The 16,696-nt window shown below is 38.0% G+C and overlaps 2 protein-coding genes across 16 annotated transcripts in view; one reads left to right on the top strand and one right to left on the bottom strand.

The window, feature by feature from the left end:
* EIF4G3 (eukaryotic translation initiation factor 4 gamma 3) overlaps positions 1-16,696 on the top strand; it is a 384,857-nt gene that overhangs the window by 330,157 nt on the left and 38,004 nt on the right. For all 15 annotated transcript variants that reach the window (XM_024125370.3, XM_055083733.1, XM_055083722.1 and 12 more), the window contains 8 exons: positions 1,412-1,648; positions 2,692-2,796; positions 4,259-4,391; positions 7,049-7,143; positions 9,092-9,185; positions 10,189-10,306; positions 12,119-12,339; positions 14,594-14,712. In XM_024125370.3, coding sequence (XP_023981138.2) covers positions 1,412-1,648; positions 2,692-2,796; positions 4,259-4,391; positions 7,049-7,143; positions 9,092-9,185; positions 10,189-10,306; positions 12,119-12,339; positions 14,594-14,712 — 1,122 coding nt within the window. The remainder of the gene's footprint in view (positions 1-1,411; positions 1,649-2,691; positions 2,797-4,258; positions 4,392-7,048; positions 7,144-9,091; positions 9,186-10,188; positions 10,307-12,118; positions 12,340-14,593; positions 14,713-16,696) is intronic.
* On the bottom strand, positions 385-1,254 carry LOC102983021 (small ubiquitin-related modifier 2-like). Its single transcript, XM_007122656.3, has 2 exons — positions 1,101-1,254; positions 385-1,043 (listed from the first exon to the last, which is right to left on the bottom strand). The coding sequence occupies exons 1-2, from the start codon at positions 1,252-1,254 to the stop codon at positions 967-969; spliced, it is 231 nt and encodes a 76-aa protein (XP_007122718.1). The 3' UTR covers positions 385-966.

The raw sequence follows: 16,696 nt of genomic DNA on the forward strand, positions 1-16,696 counted from the left end.
TATTTTCACGGAAAGACAGTGCTTGTGCACTTCGAGTATTCTCAAATAGAATTTTCAGGAAGCTGGCTACAATATCTTCCTACTACTTCAGTAGGTGCCTGTGGCCTTTTCTTCACGTGGAGATATACTGTATTGGTGTTTAGAGGAATGCTTTATTCCTTTTAGGGCCACATGTAAGGGCAACTCAACCTTCTAAGATAGGGATTCAGGACCTAGACTTCAGAAGGGTCACTAAATTCCAGAAATCTCCTGAAATGGATGCAAACTTATGGGTATAGTTTTGTTTTCTGAGTAGGTCTGTAGTTACTGTCAAAATATCAAAGGGTATTCCTGACCCCTAGAAAGGGTGAGGACCATGAATCCAAGCGTTTTTTTTTTAAAAAACAAGTTTATTTAAACAACAAGATGCTTGACTTGAAGGGAAAACTATCTAGGATTCATTTCTTTTAGAGTAATTTATCCCTACTTAAAGACAAGTTGCCTTACATGTAACAGCTACGTACAAAAAAGTTATAAAATTGTCCTTGGTTTTACAATGGTACATGAAAAACATTAAAATTCTCCAATCGAACAAGGTATGTAAGAGTTTTTATGTTGTTCTTTTTTTGTTAAATAGTGAGAGCAAAATAACTTACTGGAATATAAAGATAAGAGCTGAATGAGCATGCTACTAATGGAGAAAAGGGGGTATTTTCACAGAACCAGTATTTTTCCCCATCCCATCTCCATTTGATGTTGATCAAAACATACCATTGGCCATTTAGTTTAAAAAAAATGCAATATGCTTGTGCACATACACCAGTTACTTAATGTATGATAAAGGAATGGGGAAGGGGAAAATGAAAGAATAGAGAAACTATACTGTAATAGTCAGGATGTGGTGGAACCAAATTGCAGTTTTTGAATTGAGAATGTCTTCTTGGTCTGGAGGAACAGAATTCTGGAGTAAAGTAGCAGGTTCCCTCTTTAGTAGACACCTCCTGTCTGCTGTTGGAACACATCAATTGCATCTTCATCCTCCACTTCCAACTGTGCAGGTGTGTCTGTTTCATTGATTGGCTACCCATCAAATCAGAACCTGATCTGCCTCATTGACAAACCCTGTCGTTCACAGTAGGCTTTCATTAGTTTACTAAATGGTGTATGCCTCTTAATATTAAACTGTACCATGGAACCATCCTGCCCTGCCACCTTCAAATTAATACAATCATTGTTCTCCGTCTTGATTCTTTCCTTGGGCTTTTCATCAGCCATGGTGAGCACTGGAGTCTCCTTAGCTGCCGCTTCACAAAGGAGGTACCAGGTCCGCCCTGAACAAGCACACAAGCAGCACCAGTCAAGCGTATGTTTTTAGCATCTATTATGCAGTACCATTTTCATCAAGATTCTGTTATTCTTCCTTACACAATAGCCGGAGGAGAGGACAAGGCTTCATGATGAACTAGAAGAAGCTAAGGATAAAGCCCGGCGGAGATCCATTGGTAACATCAAGTTCATTGGAGAACTCTTTAAACTCAAAATGCTGACTGAAGCCATCATGCATGACTGTGTGGTGAAGCTGCTAAAGAACCATGATGAAGAATCCCTCGAGTGCCTGTGTCGCCTACTCACCACAATTGGCAAAGACCTGGACTTTGAGAAAGCAAAGGTAAAAACCCCAAATCTCAGAAACCTCTGGCAGGGACTCTTTGTCAATTGCGGAAGAAGTAGACTGTCAACACAAGTGTCCATCTTGCCCCAGCAATCTAGGCTGCTTGTTTTTCTTCTTTTGTCCTTCTCATTGTCATTGTTGGGCCATCATGCTCCTTACCACATTTTCATTAAAGTCAGAAGTGAAGAAGGTCCCAAATTATATAAAAGCCAATTCATGAATTGAGATTATTTGTCACTTGTCCTTTTTCTGCATGACTGTTTCACAGGTCATTTGTGTGTGTATGTATAGCAAATTGTGGACAGAAATTTTGGAGAGAAAAGCTACTAAGGGCCAGGACTGAGGGTAAGACAGAAACAAAGAAGACCTGATAGCTTTCTCAAGTTTGTGTTCTAATTAAGTAGAGCAGTAGCGACAGAGCTACCTAACCATAATATAAGAAATCATTAAAAGTATTATAATTCAAATATAGCATGGTACTTTCCAAATAACGGGTAGGGAAATTAGAAATGCATCAAAGAAATAATGTTAGAAATGTCTCATAACATCAGAATCAGCTAGGATTATGTTTGGCTATGACAGAAAACCCCAAATATCAGTGTGTTATACAAGACTGAGGTTAATTTCTCACCCATGTAAATGAAGTTCAGGGGTAAGAAGTCTGAGGCTGGCCTGGTGGCTAAGCGATGATAAAAAATTTCAATTCCTCCAGCTTAACATTTTGTCATCGCTAAGGTGTAGCCCTTGTCCTTACGGATCTGATAGCCAAGAAGGTTGGAAAGGGACAAAGGACACAGCCACCCTTCTCTTAAGGTTCCAAGGAGCTGCAGTATGACATTTTCATTTATATTTTGTTGGCCTGTGACTGTGACCAGCTGCCTGGAATATGTAGCCTTTATTTTGGGTGTCATGTTCAATTAAAAATTCTACCACATGGCCTTTTGGCTGTAAGTTGTGTTTATAGGCCGTTTAAAATTCTACATGGTAAAACTACATTTGAATTCCTCAGCCAGGAATACTAATGATTTTGTATCCTGCAGCCACGTATGGACCAGTATTTTAATCAGATGGAGAAAATTGTGAAAGAAAGAAAAACCTCATCTAGGATTCGATTCATGCTTCAGGATGTGATAGACCTAAGGCTGGTAAGTAGAAAAATAAGCCTACCACTACAGTCTCTTTTCAGGAGTTGGCTTGGGGAGGATGTCCTAAGATTTACATGTATAATACTTAATGCTTTTGCTGCCTGACTCTCAGAACTTGAATTGACAAACTTTCATGAGGGAGTTATATGAAAGGACAAAGGACATATACACCTACCTGTCTGTTGCTTGTTTCTTTTCTTTATTCTGATTTTCAAACCACATTGCAGTTTTGAAATCAGCCATTCTGAATTCAAACTGTGGTCATTTAAATTTAGTCTTAGCATGCTAAATAATCAGGAAGGCTCATCTTCAAAATGAATATATTTAACTTCCCTAAGCCTTACATTTTAGCCTCTGAAATGGTGATGTTGCCTACTTTGCAGATGCGTTATGAAGATTCACTGAGGTAATTATGTATTGTACCCAGCTCAAAAGAGATGTTGATGTTTTCCTCTCTGTTTTTCTTACTGTATACCCTCTTGTTCTGCTGCTTTTTTTTTTTTTCTCATTTCTCATACCAGGTATAGTTTTTACCACTACCACCTCTTTCCCCTTTTCCTATTTTAACTCCTACAGGGAATATACTGCAGCTGACCCTAAGCTAAAAAAAGTGAATATAGGTCCCCCCTCTTCCCTGCCCTGCACCCAGACCAGATAGTATTGATGACGATTCTTTATCTTCCTAAGCTGAGATGTGACCTCAGGATCCTTCTTATTAACAAAGCCACTACCAGTTGATCAGAATTTTGAATGCTGATTTAAACCTTTTTGCCATTCTTGCCTCAAGCTAATATAAATGTTAAAAACTTCTCCGCCTGTTCCTTCAGTCACTCATATTGGTATCAGATGTTGAGACTATAGCTGGGAAGGGAAGTAAAGGGAGAAGTGTAACTATAAGGAGACAACTTGTTTTGTCCTTAGTAGAGAGGATAACCAAAGCTCAGAGTGGTGTGGCATTTTGTGTAGACACCAGAACGTTGATCTGGGAGGAAGAAAAATTCTAGTCATCCTCGATTTAGAGCCCCAATGGAGTGTGCTATGAACTGAGTAGCAATACACCAGACTAAGTCAAGGCCAAAGAATCCTGATCTTTGTGGATTCCTCTTCTCACTCCTTGCAAAAATACAAAATGATAAAATGCATAGATAGGTAGGTAGGTAGGTAGGTAGGTAGGTAGGTAGGTAGGAAGGAAGATAGATAGATAGATAGTTGGGGCAGTCTTTCACTCTGTCTTTATCCATCAGCTATTGGAATGCTCAGTATACAGTAGCTCAGGGTTGACTGAGAAAAATTTAATTATTTGGCTGTAATGAAAAACTGCCATAGTACCAGATTTTATATGTATTTTATACTTTTCCAGAAGTGAAAGTATAAAACAGATTTTCAAAAATTTCCTTTTTATTTTTATTTTCCTTTTTATTTTTAGTTATCTGGCTGATAACTTCGTTTTCTCCTTTTATAGTGTAATTGGGTATCTCGAAGAGCAGATCAAGGGCCTAAAACTATTGAACAGATTCACAAAGAAGCTAAAATAGAAGAGCAAGAAGAGCAGAGGAAGGTCCAGCAACTCATGACCAAAGAGAAGAGAAGACCAGGTGAGAGGTGGAGTCCACCAGGGGTTAGAGAACTTGGGAGTTTTGAGGGATAGATGTTTAAGAATTCTATTTTTAAATATGAAATGAGAGCAGAAAGACTAACCCAAAGAATGGAGTGGTGATTGGTAAGTGAAGCAGCTTCACCTGGAGACTGGTTGTTGAGTAAAAGCAGAGAATACAGGAACTAAACATGATTTCTTTGACTACTTCAAAGGCAGTAATCAACAAGACTTTACTGAGCATCTTCTGTATACTCAGTATTGGTGAGAGATATAAAAAGAAGTAGAAGATATAGCTCCTTCCCTCTGAAAGCTTTCAGTTTATCTGGAAAGCCAAAACTAATAAAGGGGACATTTTCAAGCAGATGGAAGATACTATCAGTGATGAAATGTATTCTCCACTAAGGCTGTTAAAATTCAGAAGAGGAGAGGTAGAAACCTGGAGGAGATCCTTATTTGAGGAAGGGGCACTTGAACTGGGTATTGGTGGATGGACGATATTTGGAAGGGAAGGAAAAATTTTAGTCATGAAATTAAAATGAACATATACTGTAAAGAGGAATCAATAAGCTTGATTAGAGTAAAATTTAAGTGTTCAGAAGGAATGGAAAAATGTTTGTCCAGAAGAATGGAGCCAGATTAGGAACCTTCGGCTTGATTTGACATTAAGGAGCCATTGTGTGTTTTTGAGCCAAAGGAGGAATGTCATGCTAGAGACACATAAATAAAATGAGTCTGTTGCTCTTCACATGATGAATCAAGGGCTACACTGAACTCAGAAATGTTGCTGTTGCCTGAAATCCTATGTGGAGGAAGGTAAGATGAAAGATGAAATAGAAGGCATTTTACACCTGAGAAAATAGAAAGTCTGTTGACTAAGTTTAGGAACATTGGAAGAGGAAAACTTTTTCAGAAAGGAAATGATCTTTTTTTTTTTAAGCCTGTTTCTTCTAAGATGACATCCCAATGAGAATGCTCATTTTGGCCACTGTACAGTTAAGTGACTGGGTCATATTAGTATGGAGGTTGAGAGCATAGACTCTGGAGCCAAGCTATCTTGGTGTGAATTTCAGCTCTCCTTCATCCTAGCTGTATGACCTTGCACAAGTCACTAATCTGTAAAATTGATCACATAATAGTACCTAGGATTTGTGTGAGGATCAAATGAGCTAATATAGGTAAAGTGTTCAGCATAGCAACTGCCACCTAGTAAATACTCAATAACCATTAGCCCTTATTTATCACAGACACTGTATAAGCTCAGAGTGAAGTTCTGAGAGATGAATCCTCCAGGGAAGAAAGTGTGCTTTTCCATTTCATAGGAACAAGGAATAAGCAAGCCTTTTCATGATCATTAATACCATTTAGCAAAGAGAAAATCAAGAAATATGTGAGGATTGGAAAAGCTTTTGGATAGACAGTTTGGTGGTCTTTCATTCATTTATTCAATAAATATTTATTGAGTGCTTGTCACTTAACAGGAGAGACAAAGTCCCTTACCTCATGCAGCTTACATCTTATGGGGAGTGGGAGGTGGGGTGGGGAACAAATATGTAAATATACAGTTTTGCCAGATAGATATGTTCTATAGAACAGCTAAAACAGAGAGGGAGGGGATAGGAGTGCAAGGTTTGATAAATAGAGATTACAGTTTTAAATAGGGAGGTTGGGCAGCCTATTAAAAGTTGGTGGTGTTTGAGCAGAAGACTGAATGAAGTAATGAGTCATGTGGATATCTGGGGAAGAAGGTTTTAGGCACAGGGAATAATACGTACAAAGGCCCTGAAGCAGCCTTTTCAAGGATCAGCAAGGAGGCCTGTGTGGCTAGAGCAAAGGACACGGGGGAGAGTGGTAGGACATTGGGTCCGAGAGGTAGAGGGCCAGATTATTTAGAGTTTGTAGGCCATTTATAAGGAACCTGTCTTTTTCTCAGAGTGAAATAGATAACAGAAGTGTTTTGAGCAGAGACGTGACAGGACCTAACTCACAGTTCACTAGGGTCACACTGGCTGCCATGATGAAAACAGGTGAGGGTGAAAGCAGGGAAGCCAGTGATGATGTTTTTATACCAGTCGAGGAGTGTTGCTGGCTTAAACCAAATTTGTAGTGTTGGTAGTGATTAGAAGGGGCTAGATGCTGAATACATTGAAAAGGTTGAACTGACAAGATTTGCTGACAGATTAGGTGTGACGTGTGAGAGAAAGAGGAATCAAGGTTTTCTACCTCAGCAGCTGAAAGTTTGGAGAAGCAGGTTTTGGGGGGATGATTGAAGCATACTGTGTCATATGACACCATTAAGTGAAATAAACTTTGCAATAAATTATTTCCATCTGATCTCTCCCAAAGTGTTCTCATCATTAACCCTATAAACATTAGATTTGGCCCTCCCTTGCCTAGCACTAAATCCCTATTCATTTGTATCAGCTGGTTTCTTCTAGGTCAGTAATGTTTCATGAGAGATGGATACAAGCAAAGTACTTCTACTTGATACTTCCATGTTGTGGGTAGTAAAGAGACTGTCAGCAATGCTTTTACAATTTCTTTTGTCTTTTTCCTGGGTTTTGATTGGAGCTGCTGAGTTGAAAATATTGCTTGCCCTTTCATTGTCAAACTGATTTGAGACAGATGAGAGAGCGGCTCGCTCTGTTTTCCTTGCAGGTGTCCAGAGAGTGGACGAAGGTGGGTGGAACACTGTTCAAGGGGCCAAGAATAGTCGGGTACTGGACCCCTCAAAATTCCTGAAAATCACTAAGGTGAGTGTGACATTTAAACACAACTTCAAACAGCCCCAAAACATGGCTCTCAAAATTATTTCTCAAATAAAATAGCCATATTGCAGATTTTATGGGATGGTGGTTTTTTAATGCAGCTGCATTTCTACAGGTCAGCATCATCAGTAAGTGTATTCTTACCTACTTGTCCTGGCATTAGTCCTTTTATTTCTATGAGTGTTTATTAAGGAGGACTAGGTTAATTAGGTTTACTAAGGCTTACTAATTGACTAGGTTAATTCTTAAAGGTATGAGATGCTTAGTATAAGAGAGATGATAACAAAAATTCTTGAGAAGCCATAGTTAATTGCAAGCTTTTATACATATATATACAGTATATTCATACTGTATGATATAATATACTATATAATATATATACAGTATATTCTTAGCTCTGAGGAAGAAGCAGGTACCTGTCTAAGTTTAATCATGAAAGGAATGAATGGTTTGCTATATCCAAGGCATAAAAGAAATCACAGAGGACCTACCAGAAATTATTCTGTGATAAAGATTTAATGTATTCTCTTTCCTTCTCTTGAGAATCCATGGGCAGTAAGAGGAAAGAATTTTCTCCTAGCAGATGTTTTCAGCAGTGGAAGTTGATCACTATAAGTAGAATGAAGAACCTTGGAAAAGATAGAGAAAGTAGAATTACATTTTGTAAAAGTGGAAACTTCTACAGCCCAGTGAGTTTTGCAAATCACTTGCAAGTGTAGTTTGATCCTTTCTTGTAATATACTTTACATAGTTCTGAAAATTGGCAGCCTGACAGTAGGATAAAGACAACCTAAAGCTAATGTTGAAAATATCAAATGGAAGAAAACGGGCTATGTTGTTTGCATCTTTATGGTCTTGTCAAGGCATTGCTTCAGGATAGCACAGTCCCTCTCTGGGTCTTTTTTGATATATCAGCTGGGATCCTGTTCTCTAAGATTCTGGTACATTCTTCCAGTTGTTTATGTCTCAGAGAAGGAATTCAATTTCTGAATACAACTTGATTCCCATCCACTTCCATTTCCAGCAAGAGAAAGTTTTAACCAAAACCATTTGTCTGTGTTTTACAATATTGTTTCTGTGCATGGGCACTATGATAAGCCTACAACATTATTTCCTTAATATTTTGAAAAATATATAAATTTTTAAAAATAAATGTAGTATATATTCAGGTAGTTATACTGTAGGTACTCTATATAAACATCTCATTAAAAGTTCAAAACCATTAACCAGATTCACTGTTAACTGTCATATAGCAAACAGTACTGTCAGAATATAGTAATACCTTTGTTACAAGGCGCTGCTTTACAGCTTTTGTGTTGTGGTGTGCATTTTATGAGTAACTTGTATTCATTTGTACTGAAGTTGTGCTGGGAGAGTTAAACCTGAGAGATATCAGGCACCTTAACTCCCTGTCTTAACATTTTATTCTCTTTTGTCTTATTCCTCTTTTTTGAATGCTCCTATTCTACCTCTCCTTCCCTGCCCCACCCTATTTTAGGCTTTGCTAAAATGTGAAATCTTTGTGTCTTTCAACCTGTTTTCTGACAGTCACTTGAAGAAATTAATGAGTTAATTTTGTAGCATTTATGTACTCTTTTTTTTTTTTCTTTTTTAAATCCCTGGGCATTATTTTAAGAGGGGAATCACTAGAAACTACTTATGTTTAGGAGATTGGCATTGCTGTCTTAGAGGATCTGAATGCATTCTCCAGACCAGTGGTTTCTAACTGTATTTTGTGGAAGCTGGATTCCAGAGAGTCCTTCAGGGGCCATGGGAATCCCAGTTTAATGTGAACAGTTCCCATTTATGTTTCTTATATGGGCATTCCAGGCAAAATTTTGTTGCTGAAATTGGTTTTATTTCACGGAAAAAAAAGGTAAACTGTTCTTCTAGAATATTTCCTATTGTTGACTTGTGGTCACTTATGTTACAGCCCACAATTGATGAGAAAATTCAGCTGGTACCTAAAGCACAGCTGGGCAGTTGGGGAAAAGGCAGCAGTGGTGGAGCAAAGGCAAGTGAGACTGGTAAGTATGGAGTGTCCCTTCTTGGGAACCTGCATGTGGTCTATTAGCATTCACCTTACAATGCTTTCTGCAGTCAATTCATAAATAATTTTAGGAAAATATCTATAGACTAATCATGGCTGGATTTATTGGTGTCCTACTCTAACATAATTTGAGCGTTTTCCTCAGTAAGGATCCTTAGGTATTTTGAATATTTAAAAAAAATTTTTTTAAATTCAGTTAGGTTATTTAAAACTTTAATCTATTTGATTCCTTTGTTGCTGTTTCTATTGTTCACAAAGTCAATATAATTAGAAAAATTACTGGGACTCCAGGTTAAAAAGGGAAACTCATATTGCTGAGAAAAATAATATTATTACCCAGAAGCATTTAATTTCAGGGAGTTGTAAAAGAAAAAAGAATTAGATTAAAATATTTTTCAAAATCTTTGTCAAAAGTAGATTTTGAGAGATTTGGCTTTAGGACTGAAATATTTGGATCATTACAAACACATCTTAAAAGCTAAAGAAAGACCAATGGAAAAAATGTAAACTTCATTGTTAACCTCCTTCCCATATTTCCCTTCTACTATGTAATTTTGACCTTTTTTCTTTTAAATTAGGAAAGAAATTGTTCACTTAAACTCACGTCCATAATTTTATGTAAATGACATCACAGCGTGTATGTTAGTTAGCTTTTTTAAGTGAAGTATTTTGTTTTGCTTTTGCTTGCCTCCTTCCTTCCTTTATTTACCATTCCCATGCCCTACTTAGGATAATTTAATTATATTTTTAAAGGTGCAAATGGTTGTAATGAACAAAGATTCCTAAATACATTTTTGCATACAAGATCCCTCTAACTGTGCTTCTGAGAGTGTGGTCTGTGAACCAGGAGATTGGTTACCACCTCGTTAGGCTGGTTAGAAGTGCCTAGTGTCAGGCCCCACCTCAAGGAGGCAGATCAATTAGAAGCTGCATTTTAGTCATGTGATTTGTATTTTTTTCTCACTTCTCAATACCTATAGATGCCTTAAGGTCAAGTGCTTCCAGTTTAAACAGATTCTCTGCTTTGCAACCTCCAGCACCCTCAGGGTCTACATCATCCACGCCTTTAGAGTTTGATTCCCGACGGACCTTAACTAGGTAAGAAGCTCGGTCTGCACATTAACTCAAGACTGACCTGCTTGTCAAACTGTTTCTGTCTGTCTCTCTCTCCCTCCCCGCCAACACACACACACACACACACACACACACACACACAGATTATGATGATAATCCCTATGGATAGATTCCTTTCATCCCTAAAGTTGATTTTCTCTAAGATAAGGAAATTATAGATTTAGGATGAGGTAGAAGGGAAGGGCAAGTTATCTGACAAATATCTAATACTTTGCTCTACTAAGAAAACCAGGCCCGGGCTTCCCTGGTGGCGCAGTGGTTGAGAATCTGCCTGCCAATGCAGGGGACACGGGTTCGAGCCCTGGTCTGGGAAGATCCCACATGCCGTGGAGCAACTAGGCCTGTGAGCCACAACTACCGAGCCTGCGCGTCTGGAGCCTGTGCTCTGCAACAAAAGAGGCCGCGATAGTGAGAGGCCTGCACATTGCTATGAAGGGTGGCCCCCGCTTGCCACAACTAGAGAAAGCCCTCTCACAGAAACAAAGACCCAAAACAGCCAAAAATAAATAATAAATTTTTAAAAGTAGGAAAAAAAAAAAAAAAGAAAAAGAAAAGAAAGCCAGGCCCACCCAAAGAGCCATGGAGGCTTGTGTAGGGCTCTCCAAGGTAATGCCTCAGGATGCTCTAGATTAACCTAGCACTCCCAAGCTGTGAGTTAAAGGGCATAACAGCCCACCCATATATTTCTCTGTCACACTTTCCTTGGAGTTATATTTGAGGTTGTCTTTTATTTTTCACTACTCTCTATATTCTACTGTCTTTCTACTTTCATTTTTGTAGATTTATACAGTCAAGTGTTCCATTGACTAGTTTATAGAGAGTGGATGGGGACCTGTAATATAGTGAAAGAGAATAAAATTTTTTCATGTAAACACTTTTAGAGCTGAGTTTCTTTAAACTCTCAAATTTTTGTTTTTTATTATAGTCAGTATAACTAGGTAGATTTTCTAAGCTGTATTACTATCCTCTTGGCTTTTGAAACAAAATATAGCACAGGTCACCTTTTTAATGATGACATAGATTGCCAGTGAGCATCGGTTATGCTATTGAGGTATTTGTGGCTCTTTGCCCTGCTATAGATTTCCCCTGATGGCCCTGCTTTTTGAGTACTGTGTATGTTCTTTCATAGTGGTTAGAACATTGTCATTCCTCTAGGTCTTCCCTCTTTTCTACTTTTAAATTCTCTGTTTCTGATCTGCCCTGGGCCAAGGACTTATTTCCCCAGCTGGTTAGAATTGTCTGAAAAAAGAGTAGGAAGATAGGAAGATTCTCTCTTACAATGAACGAAGTGTGCGATTTTGGCTATTCAAAAACTGTTTCTACTACTTGGTTCTCGAATATTTTCCATGTATTTGAAGTTTCTGAATGAGTAAAGTATCATTGAAAGTTTTTAAGATTGTGATACCACGTTCTTTTGGTACTCTGTTTCCCTTTCACTCATTTAGCTCATACATTCATTACTGTCTTCTTTTTTCTTAGAAGATTTTTTTTAACTTAAATAAGGAATTGCCATTGGCATTTAAAATTTTCAAGTGGTATCCCTTTAACATTTAAGAAAAAAGTCGAACACATCTTAATATTCTCTATAAAGCATGATTTTACTTGTTTATATAAATAATTACACTTTGAAATATAATTGTTGCCTCACACATCTAAAGTTATCTGTGAAAAATTCTTCTGCATACTTTTAGAAAGTCTTAGTGTTATTTTATAATTTGAATACAGAGTGGATGGGGTGTGGTCTTTAGTTTGAAAATTGTTGTCTTGTCTTTTAAGTCGCGGAAGCATGGGCAGGGAGAAGAATGACAAGCCCCTTCCATCTGCAACAGCTCGTCCAAACACTTTCATGAGGGGCAGCAGCAGTAAAGACCTGTTAGACAATCAGTCTCAAGAAGAGCAACGGAGAGAGATGCTGGAGACTGTGAAGCAACTTACAGGAGGCATGGATGTGGACAGGAACAGCACCGAGGCTGAGCGAAGCAGAATCAGGGAGTCAGGTGAGAGGCTTTATATGAACAGGTACAGGTGAAGATTGGGCCCTTAAATTTGGATGGGAAAAAATGCAAAGGAGACTTTGTGCCTGAGTAGATTCCAGAATCAATACATGATAACAGCACACACACCAGTGCCTTAAAAGTTAAAGGGTATCTTCATAATCTTATAACATAGTTCTCATTCCCCAGGTATCCCTTTGTTCAGCAATTTGTAAATTTTCCCCTTTCACTATTAAAAGTGATGATGGGGCTTCCCTGGTGGCGCAGTGGTTGAGAGTCCGCCTGCCAATGCAAGGGACACGGGTTCGTGCCCCAGTCCAGGAAGATCCCACATGCCGTGGAGCGGCTGGGCCCGAGAGCCATGGCCGCTGAGCCTGCGCATCCGGAGCCTGTGCTCTGCAACGGGAGAGGCCACAACAGTGAGAGGCCCGCGTACCGCAAAAAAAAAAAAAAAAGTGATGATGATGAGGTCCTCTTGCTGTATATTAAGCAGTGAATTTCTTAGAAGTTCCCTAAATTATACCCCAGTGTGCATTAGAGTGCCTGTCCTTTGTACAGCCCCTCAAATGTATGAAAATTCTGACACTCTTGAGCCACGACAGGGCAAACCAAAGAGAAAGTATCAGATTGTCTTTTGTTACCTTCATCTTGGAACCTCTGGTTTTTGTACATGTTGGGCATGTATGTGCTTAGAGGACCAACTCAGATAGTGCTCTGAAAACTGCCTCATGTATTTAACCTATCTGTGTTTCAGTGTCCTTATCTGTCATACGGGGATAATAAGTGTACTAACCCTGTAGAGTTGTGGAGATTAAAAGTGAGGTTAATACATGTAAGTACTTAGGACATTACCTAATAAATACAAAGTTTGCAAAAGTTATTAGATGTCTTGATGATAATGACAGTGATGAAAAATAGTTTTAAATCTTAATCCTGAAGTAATACTGGTTGTTTTACAACATTTTCCGAGCTTTCAATTTTGTTTCACTATTTAAATTGTGTCTCCCAACTGTAGTTTCTAAATGGATTTCACAGGCAAATTGAAATGTCTTCTCCCAACTGACAAAGACTTCAGATCTTTTAGTGGTTTTTTTTTTTTTAATTTTTATTTATTTATTTTTTATACAGCAGGTTCTTATTAGTTATCTATTTTATACATGTTAGTGTATCTATGTCAGTCCTAATCTCCTGATTCATCCCACCACCACCCCCAGATCTTTTAGTTTTAAGGACATGTGGCTTTCTTATTTGAGCTAGTTTATTTTGATAACATAACAAGGTAGGGTGTGAAAATAATCTTGTGTGTAGTGAATAATGTAGCACAGCTGCCCTCTGCATGTTTATTGTCTGGGCCATTTGTTCATTTGCCACGTGCACCTGAACACCTAGTGACTTCTGGGTACTCGATCCCTGCTCTTGGCCTTCAGTCTGCTGCATCAGGAAGAACTTTATCAAATAACCCCATGAAAGATGATATATAAATACAAACTGAGCAAAATGCTATGAAAGAAAGAAATACAGTTCTAAGAAAGAAATATAGTTCTAAATATAGTTCTAAGAAATATAGTTCTAAGCTCCTTTGTTAAGAGTACTTAACAAAGGAGCTAAGTACAGTTGACACAGAGGGATGTTAGGGAAGGCTTCCCTCAGGTCTGAAGGAACACGAGGAGTTAAAACAGGTTTGCAGGGAGGAATGGATGGGAGACAGAGAGAAAGATCATTTCATACAGGAGGAACACCGTGAGCAAAGTATTAGTAGGTGGAACCATGGTGTATTCAGGCAACTGCCGAAGGCCATTGTGGCCGAAGCTGTGTGCACGATTGTGCGGGCCTCATGTGCTCTTCATCATAGAAGCAATGGAGAGGAATCAAAATACAGAAAGGAAATGGAGTGTAATTTAGAAAAATGTTGAATTACTATGTTGTATACCTGAAGCTAATATAATATTGTAAATCAGCTGTACCTCAATTTAAAAAAAATACAGAAAGGATCAAAACTCTAATTATAAAAATTTATCATATCCCTATACCTTGTAGCTGTTGTGGATTATGAAGTTACTTAGTGCACATCTATCTACTCTAAAAAAATGTTTCTGTATTCTACTTTTAGGTAGCTTGCTTTGTCAAATTTGTATCTATTTTATTGCCTTTACTAAAAAAACAATGTAACAACACATAAATATTGTCAACCATAATCCTCCCATTTTAATGATAATTTTTGTCGTTTTTACTTTCTCACTTTTTTTAACCTCACTAGTAACGAAACCAGAAATTCCAGCAGCATCAGCCCCTGACAAGCCTGCCTTGTCAGAGGAGGAGATGGAGAGGAAGTCCAAATCTATCATTGATGAATTTCTACACATTAACGATTTTAAGGTAAACAAAATTTTTTAAAAAGAAAGCAACAACACAGAAAACCCTGTGGCAAGAGACAGAGGAACTTGGTTCTGGTCTAAATCAGTTATTGTGAACTGACGAGACTTAGAGTGAGTAATCCAAGCCCTACACAGTTCAGTTTGCACAACTTTGATGCATTTCTGCCAAGTACTCTCTTTTAAATTGATACTGTAGTTCACAAGGTCAATGGTCAGGAAGGAAGAACAGGTATCAATCCATTCCCACTATGGAGTAACCAAATTGACTTTGATATTGATGAACAAAAAACAACACATTATCATTATGAGGAATTCCTGACTCCTTATATATTACCTGTCATTATCTTTACAATCATTTTATCATCATTCTCATATTAACTTTAAAGTACAGCTGACATTACTTTTTCTTTATTTCATAAGTGGAAAACTGAGGCACAAAAGAGTAAGTAATGTGCCAGGGTCAGACAGCCTAAGTGAAACATTTCAAGATGTGGCTTTCCGTTTGCCCCTCTTTAACCTTAACCTTCTCCTTGATCTTCATTTTAAGATAGCAGTGAATAAGATATACATACTGCCTGACCTCACAAGCCCTGTAGTCTTAAGGTAGAGACAGATCATAAACAGATAAATTCCATAAATAGTTAAACTGTAGTAGACCTGTAGGGTCTTAGGAGAGATCATATAATGAGGCCTAGTTTAGGGATCTGGCGTCAGCAAAGGCTTATCTGTTAAAATATTTGTCAGATACATTAACTACTTTTGCTTTGGCAAAAGGTTACTGAAATTGTCCAAAATTTACAAGAAGTAGGAAGAAGTTTTGCTCATGAGCAAGTTGGAGAGGAGTACTTTGCAGAAACCCTTGGAAATGCAGCAAAAATAAGTGAACATTAGCTGGAATGAGCCAAAGAATAGACTTCATATACTGTGATTTGTTAGATTCCTGGAAAATGAGGAGTATTCTTACAAATTGGCAGCACATCTTTTTTCTTATGTGGAAGTAGGGAAATGCGAAAGAAGAAAATGGAAAGACAAAGAAAAGATGAAAAACAGAAACAAGAATGAAGAAAGCAGTAGAGATTGTCTTTAGAAATAATTTAAAGGATATACAAAGTCAGTGAGCAACAAATACTTTGAAAGAGGAAAAGTAGGACCCTGTGATGAACTGGAGGTTTAGGAAGAAAAAAACCTTTGTAACACTTAGGTGCAACAAGAGGACCCTTTGAAGATTCTTTAGCCCTAGACCAAGCCTGCACTACGGAAGGGACAGAGTCAGTTATGACTCATGAATGTCATTATGCCTTGTACAAGGCAGCTCTGCTGCTGAGTGGCAGTAGGAACCAGGTAATAATGTCGGACGTAGTGAGGACTTACGATGAGCTAGGTGCTACTCCATATATTTTATGTGTATTAGTTTATTTAATCCTCATAATACCATCCAGACATTAATATTATTATAATAGCCCTTTTTACAGTAAGGAAACTGAGGTGCAAAGATGTAAAGTAACTTGCTCTAGGTCATACTGCTGATAAGTGGTAGACTCAGGATTCAAATCCAGGCTTCTAGCTTCAGAACATAAACTATACTTTTTCTTATTACCTTTAGGGTATTAGTGTGTCATGCTAAAGGCTTACAGAGCTCATTCTAAGGAAGTTTTTTCCCCTAATATTTTAATAGGTGCTAATACAAATTAATATTTATTGAGCCTTTGTTTTGTGTTTGGCAATGTGCCAAGTGCTTCTATCAATATATACATATTATTTGCAATCCTCATAGTAACCCTATGATAGGAAGTCAAAGCTGAGAGATTAAGTTACATCCCTAAACTCGTACAATAGTAAGTAAGTGGCAGAGCCAGGGTTCAAACCTTCGTTTGTCTGACTCCACATCTTCTGTTTTTAGCCTATGTGATACATACATGTATTGAGTACCTGAAATGTGCCAGCCACATTTTAAGGAGTACTTCCTGGTAATATTGTAGTATATG

Source organism: Physeter macrocephalus, chromosome 3, assembly GCF_002837175.3.
Source record: "Physeter macrocephalus isolate SW-GA chromosome 3, ASM283717v5, whole genome shotgun sequence".
NCBI lineage: Eukaryota > Metazoa > Chordata > Mammalia > Artiodactyla > Physeteridae > Physeter > Physeter macrocephalus.